Source organism: Ochotona princeps, chromosome 33 (assembly GCF_030435755.1).
Source record: "Ochotona princeps isolate mOchPri1 chromosome 33, mOchPri1.hap1, whole genome shotgun sequence".
Lineage (NCBI taxonomy): Eukaryota > Metazoa > Chordata > Mammalia > Lagomorpha > Ochotonidae > Ochotona > Ochotona princeps.
Window position 1 is genome coordinate 2,672,450 of NC_080864.1, and position 12,726 is coordinate 2,685,175.

Consider the following 12,726-nt stretch of genomic DNA (forward strand, 5'->3'; position numbering starts at 1 on the left):
GAGGCAGGGCCCCAGGCGCTTTGTATCATCCATGGCTGCTTCCCCAGGCACATAAGCAGGAAACTGAATTGGAAGTGGAGCATCCAGGACCCAAACTGGTGCCCCAAACAGGATGCTGGCACCACAGGCTTAGGCTTAGCTTACTATGCTACAGCTGAAACCACGGGGCCACCACAGCCCAGGGCGGTCTCTTGCAACTGACAAAACCAAATAAGAAATAAGATGGACATGTCATGACACAGCACTGCCACACAGGCACAGGTTCAAATCCCGGCTGCTCCACTTCCCATCCAGCTCCCTGCCTGTGGCCTGGGAAAGCAGTGGAGGACGGCCCTGCACCCGCGTGGGAGCTCCCTTGCACCGGGATGGAGTTCCAGGATCCTGGCTTTCGTCAGGCCTGTATCACACCCGCCCCAGCTCCTCTGGTCCATCTTAGGGTTACAGCCTAAGATTACAGCCTAAGGTTGCAGCCACTCACTTCCTCCTCCGGTGCCTGCGCTCCTTGTCCTCCCTCCGTGCGTCCGCCTCGTAGGTGGGTGGGGGGCCATGTCGGTGCCGCCTCCTGCGTTCACCGCCGCCGCCGCCGGGCCCCTCGCCCTCTCCCTCACCACCCCGGGCCGGCCGGCTGCCCTCGCGGTGCCGGACTCTCCTATCGACCCTGTCGTCAGGTGCGTCGTCCCCTGGCCTGCGGTGGGCCCGGTGCCTGCGGGGCTCGCCGTCAGCGCCGGTGCGGGGCGAGCCACTGCGGCTGTCCTTGCCGCCACCACCCTGCCGGTGTGCGTGCCTGCGGTGCGGGTCCCCGGCCTTGCCCCGCTCCGCTTCGCCTTCCCAGAAGCCCGGGGCTTCCAGGCCACCCTCCCGGATGACTTGATGGTCCGACTCACGTCCGTAGGGGCCCTCGCGGCCCAGCTCGGCCTCCTGGCTGCCGGCCCAGGGCCTGCGCGCCTCCAGGCCTCCGGGGTCGCGGGCACGCTCGTGGTGGCGGGCCTGCTTGCGGAGGAAGTCCTCAGCCCGCTGCTGCCCGAGGCGCTGCTCCACCGTGGGCTCTGCCACGCGGCTCTTGTTGGTGTTGTTGTTGCGGTTCTCCTGCGGGTCCACGACCAGCGGGCGGTCCAGGTGCGTCTTTATGTCGGGCCGCAGGTGGCGCGCATAGGTTGCCTTCCAGCGCTCGTCCGGGTCCATCTCGTTGTACAGGGCCTCACGGCTGGCCAGCAGGTTCTGCTTACGCATCTCGCTGGTCCGCTGCTCCCACACCGACTTGGCTGGCTTCTGGTTCTTTGGTTGCTCCTTCCTACACAGGGGCAGGGGCCGGGGCACTGGGTTGGGTTAGAGGCGGGGCTGGGCACAAGGGCTGGGGCTGGGCACGTGGGAGTGGCCGCCCACTGGGGGCAGGGCCACAGCACCCCATGGGTGACTCACCTGCCTGGGAGGTGGGAGTGGGGTGTTTCTCACCTGATTGTGTCTGAGCCCAACAGGAATTCTCAAACTCAACCTGGCAGGACATCTCAACCAAACAGGTTGTCTGGGCCCACATGGGGTCTCAGTTGGCCTGGCCAGACTTCTTGCTGTAATTGGGGCATGGACTTGGCCCCAGTGGGGCAGCTAAATCCAGGGAGTGGTCAGCCTAAGTGGATGGTTTCACCTGCCGCCTATAATGGGTGTGTCCCCCCGCCCTCTATCGCTGGCCTGTGACGGGTGTCAGACCACCAGTCATGGCCTCAGTTCCAGAAGCATCCAAAGTGCTTACAGGACATGGAGGAGGTCTGGGGTCCCAGGGAGAGGGGTGGTGCCTGTGTAGCTGCAGTTTTATGTGCTGGGCTGCTGGCCTAAGTGATGGATGCCCGGGCCATGCACTGGCGGGTGGGCAGGTGGTCACTCCGCGTGGCTGCTGAAGGTCTGAGTTTGCTCCTTCCCCAGCTCCCAACTGACAAAGGGGTGTGCTGAACAGCCCCCCTATTGCTATCCAAGCTCTCACCACCTCTGCTGCACCCTTGTGACCTGCTGCGGACCCAGCTTGACTGACTGTGCACTCGCCTGCCACTCTGTCCTCATCTCTTTCCCTCAGGACGGGCCTCCTGGCCAGGCTCCCACCCTCATTCCTGGAACCAGGGGCTGGGGAAGGGGAACCCGCAAAAACCACGCAACTCAAGCATGATCCCTCCTCTGTTCAGCAAACATCCAGTTCCTCTACTCCGCGGGAGCCCCGTGGGATCTGCCTCTACTCCCACCTCCGCGACCCCCACCCCTCTGCTGGCTCTATTTCTTGCTTTCTCTTTTTAAAATTACTATTATTATTTTGGTTCTATTTCTTGCCTCCCTGGCCTCTTTCCTGCTCCAGTCCCTCCGTGGTACCTCCTCCAAGGTCCCTCCCCTCCCAGAACCCCACCCATTCTGGGGCCCCTCCCTCCCCTCCTTAAAACCATCACTTTCCCCTGCACGCCTTCCCCACTTTAACTCTGTGAGCAGAGTAACCCCACACAGAGGGGCAAGATCTCTCCCCTTGCGGAGGCTGTGGGGAGAGCAGCACTGGACCCAGGGGTAGGCTAATCCTCCTGGGAAAACCAGTGGGAGGAGAAGTACCAGATTCCCAAGCTCCATCCCCTCCCAGGGAGATGGGCACTGTGGCAGAGTACATAGCTGGCACCTGCAACACCGGAATCCCATATGGACACCGGTTCAAGTCCCAGCTGCTCCACTTTCCATCCAGCTGCCTAGGAAAGCAGCGAATGGGGCTCAGGTGCGTGAGCCCCTGCCACACCCACAAGGGAGACCCGAAGGAAGCTCGTGGCTCTTGGTTTTGACCTGGGCCTAGGTCTCTCTTGGATGTGTGCTCTTCTAAATAAATACATCTTCATAAGGCAAAAGCTAGAGCCTTGCAGGGGGACCCATCCACCCTCCCCAGCCGCGCGCCCGCCAAGGGCCCAGGGGGCACTCACATGGCGATGGACATGTTGGCAGCAGACAGGGGGCTCACTTCTGCCACCTCCTTGGCCTTCTGCAGCGCCAGCTTCTGGCTCACTGCCTCCTCCTCTTCTTGCTCATCCTGAAAAGCACATGGGGGAGGGGCGGGGGAGGGAGGCCCCATTCACGGAACCGAATATGACCTTGCAACTTGAGCCTCAATACCCTGCTGTAGCCCAGAATGGCGCCGACACCACCCCCTCCGTCCATGGTGGGCGCGGGCAGGTGGATACAGGCTTGCCTTCTTCCAGCATGGGGAGGGAGGGACATGACTTTTCACACACCCATGGCATGATTTTGGAGTGAGCCTAGTCTTTCCTGATGGGGACCAGCATTGTGGCATAGCAGTCAAGCTACCACCATCTGCAACTCTGGCATTCCCATAGGGGCACCAGTTCAAGTCCTGGCTGCTCCCTACTCGTGTGCCTGGGAAAGCAACAGAGGATGGCTTAAGGGTTTAGGGTCCCTGCACCCATGTGGTGGACTTGAACAGAGAGCTCTTGGCTTCTGGCTTCAGCCTGGTCCAGCCCTGGCTACTGCAGCCATTTGGGAGAGTGAATTAGCGGATGGAAGATCTCCCTGCGTATCTTTGCAACTTTGCCTTTCAAATAAATAAATAATCTTAGGGGAAATAAAAATCCATGCAAACACATTTTCTTCTTCCAGTAGGGAATCCATGGCGTGCCCACAGCCTGGACAAGCCCCCAGAGGGAAACACCCTGACGGAGAGGAATTCTCATCCCCAGCCCCCAACCACGGCAAGCTAGGGAGGAAAAGCCAGCCAGTAGAGAGCCCTTGGGTTGCCACGGAGCGCCCAGGGCACCTGCTGGACAGGATGAGAGGAAGAGGCGAAGGAGGAGGAGGAGGATGGGAAAAAAAAAGGTTTTAAAGATACATACAGAAAAAGATGTGTTTTGGAACTTTCTATCCGTCTTCAGCCTTCATGCGAGGCGGGGGGCCTCATGCGTAAAACACAAAAGCCAATACAGAAAAAGCAAAGAAAGAAAGAAAGAAAAAAAAGCAACAAGAAAGAAATGGCCAGAAACAGACCCTGTTGGGTTGGGTAGCGGGCATGCGCCCAATGTTCTCCAACAACCTGCACAGCTCGGAAATGGGTGGATCAGAAATCCTTGCTTCACCAAGCATGCCCCTCCCCACAACTCCATGCCTGGGGCTGGGTCCCTGGCTCCCAGTCCTGGTTACAGCAGGGGGTCCGTCTAGCTTGAGATTTCTCTAGTGAGAGCAAGGGGCAGGTAGCTCAGGGGGGTTGGCCTCTTGAGGTCAGACAGAATAGCATACGGGGCAGGGAAGGGGGTGCTTTGCAGGCTGCACGCTGCAACTTACAAGCCCCAAGGCAGGAGTAGAAAAAGAAAATGGGCTTCCAATGGAATTTCCGATCTGAAGCAGTGCAGGTCTTGCCTCTCACCCCCAAACCCTCCCAGGTGTTCCCTCTGCCCTGTGCCAAGCCCAGGGATGAACTTCCCGGCTGGTCAGCCCCACTAGCTGCCAGCCAGGACACCTCCTTGGTGGCCAGACCTTGGCCACACACTTGGCAGCACAGGGGCTTCTGTTTTCCGCCTGCCGAGAGCCGGGGCCAGGAAGGGCTATGTCCCACCTGCTGGGGACCGACAGATGGAGGCTGGCAAGGAGGAGGGCTCAGCTTGGGGAGCTTGTCCCCAATAGCCCTAGGCTCCGGGAACCAGGCCAGGAAGCCGGGGAGGCTCCAGGAAACAGGACCCCTTGCCCTCCTGCCTGCACACACTGCCTCTGTTTCACGGGACCCCTTCCAGCAGCCTTCACTCATCTCCTTGTGCCAAGGCGCTCCGCAGCGCCCCACCTCTGCGGCCACGTGCTGACACTGCACAGATCTCCCCGTGGCTGCTGTGGACAGCAGGTGCACCTGTACTGAACTCAGACATGTGGCACCACTCCCCCACTCCCTCCTCCCGCCCCAAGAAGTTTGCGTCACTGACCATGAATCAATCACACAGCCCAGCCAGTATCTTCCCTTCCCCCACCATCCCTGTGCTGTTTGTGTGTGCATGGTGTATGTGTGTGTGTGTTGGAGCGAGTGAGGTGTTAAGGCAGCCTGTATCGGAGTGCCTGAGTTCAAGTCCCAATCACTCAGCTTCTGATCCGGCTTCTTAGAAGGCATCAGGGGCTTGGGCCCCATCACTCACACAGGACACCCCCTCTCGCCCCCCACCATGGAGTTCCCGGCTGCCGGCTTCCACTCGACACAGCCCTGGCTGCTGCAGTCACTAGGGGAGGAATAAACCAGCGAGTGGGAGATTTTCCCCTCTGCTGCCCTCTCTCTGGGTTTGCAGATTAAAAGTGAAATAACAATTAAAAAAAAAAATCCATGCATGGTTTTTCATCCAACACCCACTTTCCCTGCACTCTGAAAAGTCCTCATAGACACGGATTTCCAAAATGAAAATTTTTGGCAGCAAAAGGGGTTATCTTTTCTTCACGCAGTGCCCCGTGGAAGCCTCGGGTGGCACGCGTCCCTGGACCCGCTGACAGGTTGACCACAGCCTGGGGGCTTCCAGATGGCCACGGGGAGGAGGCCGGCGGGCGGGCCAGCCCTGCACCGCGTGCAGCCCGTGCCCAGTGCCCTGCGGGCGGCATGGCTCCTTGGAGTCCCTTGGGGCCCCGAGACCATCTGTTTCCTGCTGTCACCTGGCTGTCCACCCTGGCGGCCTGACGAGGGACAGGCTGATTGCGGCCAGGGTGGGGTGGAGATTGGAAGCAGCCAGCTGCACCCTCCTCCCATCACCCCAGGGTCCCTCCCTCACCCTGCCCACCGTCACGTCACCCCCAGCCTGCCACAGACGGGTGCAAACTTTGCCCTGCACCTTGGTGAGCTCCTGAGCGTTGGCCAGGTTGTCCACGGCGATGGCCAGGAACACGTTCAGGAGGGTGTCTGCGGTCGTCTGAGTCAGGGAAAGAGACCTTGCCGCAAGCTTTCTCCGCGCATGCGTACAGCCGGTGGCTCGTAATCCCTGCCTCAATTTACCCATCTGCGCATGCGTACACTCGAAGTACCTAATCCCGCCATCAAATTTCCTCTTCTGCGCGTGCGCACACCTTGGAGCGTTTAGGCACACCATAAGCAGTTCATCCCTGCCATAAACTCTTCTGCGCATGCGTACGGCTAGCCATCTTACTTTGGACCTAAAAGTACCTCTCTGCGCATGCGTAGACACCAGCAAAGCTTAATTGTCCCATGCACTCTCCTTTGCGCATGCGCACACCCCAAAGGGCATCATCTCAAAACTACCGCTCTGCACGTGCTCCAGCTCCCTGGGCAGCGCGGCCTCCCACCCATCGGGGGCCATCGGGGGCCATCGGGGGCCATCGGGGGCCATCGCGGGCCACTGTGGGCAGGATACAGTTGCCGAAGAGCGTGAGGACGATGAAGTAGATGGAGAACACCATGCCGCCCTGCACGCCGCCCTGCGACTTGATCCCGTCATACATGACCTCATTCCAGTCCTCTCCTGTCAGGATCTGAAAGTGCAGCGAGGGGGGCACAGCCGACGCCCCCTCTCAGCCATGGGCCCCTCGGAGAAGGCCCTGGGTTAGGGTTAGGGGGTCCTGGGTCATCTCTTCAACTCCCACCTCGCTGTGAGAGAGAAGGGTCCGTCCCTGGAGACGGGGTGTGGGGGGCTCCCGCGGTCAGGCGTCTAACTCCCCTCTTTCCAGGTGTAATCTGAGGCTTTTCTAGGGCCTGAGTTTTGTCCTCTTCAAACTCCCATGTGGAAAGCTCTAGATGTGGGGCGGGAGGCTTTTGGGAGGTCATGAGGGTTGGATGAGGTGGGCAGGGTAGAACTTGTTGATGAGATGGGGGTCTTTGCAGAGAGAGATGGGCCTATGCACCAAGTTGTTGCTTGCAACTCCTGCAACTCCTACTGGAGTGTTGGTTTGAGTCCCGGCTGCTCCAACGTGGTTCCCAAGTATCTGGGACCCCACCACCCATGTTGGGAGACCCGGATGGAGTTCTAGGCTCCTGGCTTTTATGAACATTTGGGAAGTGACTCAGCAAATGGACGTTGCCTCTGTCTCAACCATCTTCTACACATACAGCGACAGCGGCGGGCGTTTGGCCTCATGTTAAGATGCTCGCATCCCACAGGGCAGTGCCTTGGTTTGCTTGCTGCCGCTGGCCCCTGACTTCAGCTTCCCACTTGTGTTGATCCTAGGAGGCGGTGGTGATGGCCCACCCATTCGTTGGGTCCTTGCCACCCCACGTGGGAGACCCGATTGAGTTCCTGGCTCTCGGTCTCAGCCCCGGCTGCTGTGGGCATTTGGGGAGTGAGTTAACAGATGGAAGCTCTTGTTGCCTCTCAAGTAACGGTAATATTTTTACTGTTATTAAAGAGGCCAGCATTACCACAGCCCTTCCTGCATCACGGCAGGACACAGTGAGAGGCAACACGACCCAGACCTTGGCCTTCCAAGGCTCCAGAACTGGGAATAAATAACATGGCGAGATGCTGAGCGAGTCTCTGACCTTTGATGATAACAGGAAATGGCCCACATGGGGTGGACAGCGGGAAGTACCTGAAACACAGTCATTATTGCCGCTGGAAACGTGTCGAAGTTGGTGGGGGGAGTTCCTTCGTCAAAGTTGAACCTGCAGAGTAGGGTAGGGAGGAGGGAGAGATGTGGCTATTCCAGGTCACCTGGGTGACGGGTGGGGGCTCATCTGAGGGGGATACATCTCATCTCTATGGCAACATTGTCTGCATTTGTGTCTCCTAGGAAGACATCCCAGAGTGAGTCTCCATGTGCCAGCCCATCTGGGTATGTGAAGGTTTCCTCCATCCCCAAGGGAGGTGGCCAAGGCCTTGCAGGTGCACTAGTTGGGAAGGGAGGGGGCAGGGCAGGGGAAGGGTCCCCCCCGGGGGTCCGGGACATCTTGCTTGGGTACTCACTGCCCACCGAAGAGCTGCATCCCCAAAAGCGCAAAGACGACGATGAACAGGAACAGCAGGAACAGCAGGCTGATGATGGATTTCATGGAGTTGAGCAGAGACACGACGAGGTTCCGGAGAGATGCCCAGTACCTGCCAGTGGAGGCCAGCTGAGCGTTCAGGCCCAGCCACTTGAGAGTGGGGACTGGGAGGGAGGATCACGAGCCGGCCTGGCCTCCCAGGCTGGGGAGGGCCCTGCTCTGCCCCCTCCCCACCATGCCCATCACCCCCTCACCCTGAAGACTTACTTTGTGACTTTGAAAATACGCAGTAACCTGAGGGCTCGCAACACGCTGATTCCGAAGGATGTGCCGGGCTTGATCACGGCCCAGATGACTTCGAAGATGCTGCCAATGATGACCTGGCACATAGAGGGTATATTCTCATGTCCCAGTTCAGTGTCCCAGCCCCAAGATCTGCCAGGATTCTCCTCTGGGCCTGAACCACTGCTGGAATGTTTCCCACCTCCACCCAGAAGCACAGGGAGGACCCCTGCTCCCTTGGATTTCTTTTCCCCTTTTCTCCAGAATTCCAGAAATGCATCCTCATCATCAAGTGGATGTCTGTGTAGTCACCCCCTAAGCTGACACACAGAATAATCCTTGAGGCTTCTAGAAGCTTCCAGAGACCCCGAGATGCAACCACCATCCTGAAATTTGTAGTAAATTGAAGTGAAAATTCGTAGCAGGCCAAAACCAGCCCCATGAAGGGACTCACAATACCATGCAGTTATCACCTCCATCGAGTTCCAGAACGTTCTCATCACCCTCAAACAAGGCCTCCATCCCCATCATCAGGAGTGACTGACTCCCCAATTCTCTGTTCTGGACATTGCGCATCAATGGGGCTCTGTAATGGGTGACCGGTGCACGGTGTTTTCAGCTATCCAAAGATCATCCTTAGAACCACACTGATTTGTTCATCTGCGTGTTGAGGTTCCAGTGTCAACCTCCCTTTGCGGAGTGTTCTGTCGAGGAGGGGATCCCTCCCTGCTGTTCCAGAACATTCTGTCAGGGATGCTCCTGGTTTCCTACCAGGAGGTTCCATCCTGGGGGTCAACTGAAACCATCAGAAATTGGACGTGCATGAGTAAACACATATGTGACCCATGTAGCTTGCCTGTGAGCAGAATGGTTCATAAAGCGGACCCCAGCCTCCACCATGTCCTCAGGTGACCACGGGGCTGTCCTGGGGACCGCACTCACTACCACCATCCAGAGTTGCCAAGAGAGAGGGACTACCCAGCTCAGGCCTGAAAAAGCTCCAGGGTCCCACTGAATATGTGGGTGACCCCTACACCATCACAGGGTGGGTGGGTCAAGCAGGGGACTGTCAGGTACATGGATTCATCCCCACTTCTCTGTTCTGTTACACAGGGGATAGCTGGTACTTGAAGCTTTCACATGCAGAACAAACCAGGAAACTATCAACTTTTTGAGTGGAAAGAAACAAGTTTTCTTCCCCGAACCCTTGGATTAGCTCTGGATATGAGTCACATTTGTTCCTGCGTACTTCGTCTTATTTCTTCCCAACACGTGCCATTTCTTCTCAAGGGGCTAGGATGGGTCACAGCATCAGGGTGCCTAGGAATTACTGAACTGTGCCATTCACAATGGCGGAGATGGGGAGTCAGCCTAGGTGTCCACTGAAAGGTGAATGGAGTAAAAATTTAAAAAAGCAAATGACTAAAATCCTGCCCTTTGCAGCTGCATGGGGCTGGAGCGGGAGGTCATTGTGTGAAGCAGAAAGATGAAGGCTTTGTTACTCTCCTTTGCCTGGGATTGGGTCTCAGGGTGACGATTGGTAGAGGCTGGGAAAGCAGGGAGGGCTCACGGGAGAGTGGAGAATGGGCATTGGGTGGTAGTCAGCCAAGGCCCTAGTGTTGAGTGTGAAGAATAGGGTGTTAGGCTCCAGTAGGATCAAGGCAGGGAACCATTTATCTGCCCCCGGGGTCATCTGGGTACTTATGACGTCATTCAAAAGCCATCCACAATGACCAACCTAAACATGAGCCTATTGTTAATTGGTTGAACTTCTAGTGCTGCCTTTGGTGGGCCTTGGCAGGGCCAGACCAAATGTTTTGGTGGGCCTCATGCAGCCCGAGGGCCAGAAGACACTCCCCACCCCATGAGGTAAGGAGGACTGAAAGAGGAGAGTTCCAGACATTAAACCCAAAGAAAAGACACACAGACATGTTGGCTGCCCGACTGGACCAGCCAATGCCACATTCGCGTGTTTAAGTACTCTTCTACAGTCCAAATGGACAGATGCTGCATGGTAGTGAAGATACTAAAAAAAAAATTACAGAATGGCAAGCGTCAGAATTATCAAGACTTCCCAAGACTCACAGCGATGGTGGCATGTGATCTTATTTGCTCTCCGTGTTTCTGGTAACAGATTGCAGTTTTATTCTAGCTGCAGGATGCTCTTGTCCAGGCTTCCTGGGCAGCTATGTGTGTTTCTCTAAGGCGAGTGCTGAGTGTCAGCAAGGCTAGGTCACCCTCCTCTGTCTATTCTTTCCCCCTCCTCCTGGTGCTCCTCTCTCACCCTGCGCCTCCGGCCACATTTGCCCTCTGCAGGCGAAACCTTACCTCTGTTGCTTTTGACAAATGTGCCCAGCTCTCAGCCCTTGTAGGCCAGAGCTGGAGAAGGCGGAGGGAGAGGGGCTCCGGGGCAGCCGGACACTTACCCCGCAGTCAAAGCAGTTGAAAGAGGAGTGAAAGTAAGGCCGCGTTCCAAGCCCGTACATTTTTATAAACATTTCGGACATAAAGAGTCCTAAGAAAATGAATTCTGCATAGTCTAGAAGGGAGAAGGAAGAAATGGAAAGGTTAGCATTGGCAGAGGGGCGGTTTTCAGAAGGCTTGGATTTTCTTGTGGTCTTGACCCTTCGCGTGGCCCAGCAGGTCTGGAGGGGTGAGGTTGGTCTCGGGTGACCTTGGGCAAATGCTACCCAAGGCTGCCTTTCCAATGGCCCCAATTTCCTTTCTGCTGAAGGGAAAGAGAAACAACTGCTTCCTGCCAATAAACCAATGAATGAATGAATGAATTAATGGACCAAGTAACAGTTGAACCAACCTACCAATGAAGGAACTAACATGTTAACTGTTGCATCAACTGACAAAGAATCAACAATTGAATAAGTTAACCAATGAATGAGTAAACCAACCAACAACTGAACCAACAACTGAACCAATGAATGAATGAATCAACCAACTAATAACTGAACCGATCAACCAACCAACAAATCAGCAAACCAATGAACCAATGAGCCAACCAGTCACACATCAATCAACCAAACCCCCAAGATAAAGCAATAAACACACTAGTGAAGCAAGCAGGCAAGTAGCCAACCATTCAAATGTCAACTCAATCTTAAACAGTGGGGAGAAAAGTGGGGGCAGTTTCTGTCCTGGTTCAATGAGAAGAGCTGGAGACTGGCAATAGCCAGGGACCTGGTTTCTCTGTTGACTGATGGGCTCCTTTTATTGCATTAAAAAAAGTTAAGCATAATCCATTAACCAGCGAATGAACTGGCTACTTAACAAAATGATCATGGCTCATGCACAACCCCTGCTGCGTTTTGAACGTGATCTGGTTCCCAAGCTCATGTAGGACTGTACGCACCAAAGTCATTCGTTAACAGCATGGTGAGTTTACTATGAGGTCCTTAGACCACTGGGAGCAAGTGCTAGAAGGAGATTCTCTCAAGAGAGCTGGGTATAAAAGCCAAATTGGTCCCAGACTCTTTGGTTGCTATCCTTACCAGCTGCCCAGCCAATAGAGCCACAGGACACTGGATTTGAGCCTTCCTGTTAACAACTGCGTCATGCCAGTGTGTCCTAACTGGAGGATGAGGCTCCACTTACTTGCACATGGATGGCTGGGCTCCAGATTCCCTTGTGATGGGACTTGGCGTCCCTATACGAGCATGCACACACATCCCTTCCCAGTTGTACCTCCCACTGTGTGGAGCGTCCTCCGGAGGATGCAACATGAGGGTCACCATCTTGGAAGCAGAGGGCAGACCCCATGTCCAGACCCACAGCACCTTGCTCATGGACTTGTGGTCGTTTGCACTGATTGTTCAAGGTGTTTCGTACTCACTTCTCATTGTAAGGTTTCTCAGGATCTGCTAGTGTGTCAGGGAAAATGCTGGCGTTGAAATATCAGCGAAGGAAAATGGTTCATGGCATCTGGTGCCCGGGAGGACTGAGAGGGTGCTGAGATGCTCGCCCCCCCCGTTCCCATGGAAACAGAAGAGCTCCTCTGTGGCACTGGTCTGGAAGAACGGGCAGGACACTCCCCTCCTCCCCCAAATCCAATCTGGAAGTCTGGGGTCCAGAGAGGCTCCTGCCCAAGGCTGGATGCCAGGGTACTCTTCTGTTTCCATTTTGACAACATTTCTAAAACTGACATGTGTCTTAGAACCAGCAGACCCTCGTTCACATGCGACCCGTTTTCATAACTGGATGTGTCTATGCTTGGAGGATGATGGTAATGAGTCAGTGAGCTGAGGGTGGCGCAGGCATTGAGAATGTAGGTCGTGTGGTAATCTCTCAGGGTAGGGCTCACCCATCAGGAGACACAGCTCAGGCTGTGCAGACGGTCTGCCAGGGTTCTGATCTGAGTTTTGTCGCTCAAGTGACAAGCTGTGTGACCCTAAGCAGTCTCTCAACCTCTCTGTGTCTCAACAACTAGAAAAGGAGAACCTTAACAGACACACAGGCTCTGGGCAGGAAGTCCTTAGCGTCTCAATGTGCCTGAACCAGGACAAGTGACAGTG

At 55.9% G+C, this 12,726-nt stretch overlaps 1 protein-coding gene across 5 annotated transcripts in view; it reads right to left on the bottom strand.

Moving 5' to 3' along the window:
- Positions 1-12,726, bottom strand: part of CACNA1A (calcium voltage-gated channel subunit alpha1 A) — a 158,169-nt gene that overhangs the window by 48,011 nt on the left and 97,432 nt on the right. For all 5 annotated transcript variants that reach the window (XM_058657746.1, XM_058657747.1, XM_058657748.1 and 2 more), the window contains 8 exons: positions 10,630-10,742; positions 8,189-8,301; positions 7,902-8,033; positions 7,528-7,600; positions 6,357-6,474; positions 5,820-5,887; positions 2,937-3,043; positions 479-1,291 (listed from right to left, as the gene is read on the bottom strand). In XM_058657746.1, coding sequence (XP_058513729.1) covers positions 479-1,291; positions 2,937-3,043; positions 5,820-5,887; positions 6,357-6,474; positions 7,528-7,600; positions 7,902-8,033; positions 8,189-8,301; positions 10,630-10,742 — 1,537 coding nt within the window. The remainder of the gene's footprint in view (positions 1-478; positions 1,292-2,936; positions 3,044-5,819; positions 5,888-6,356; positions 6,475-7,527; positions 7,601-7,901; positions 8,034-8,188; positions 8,302-10,629; positions 10,743-12,726) is intronic.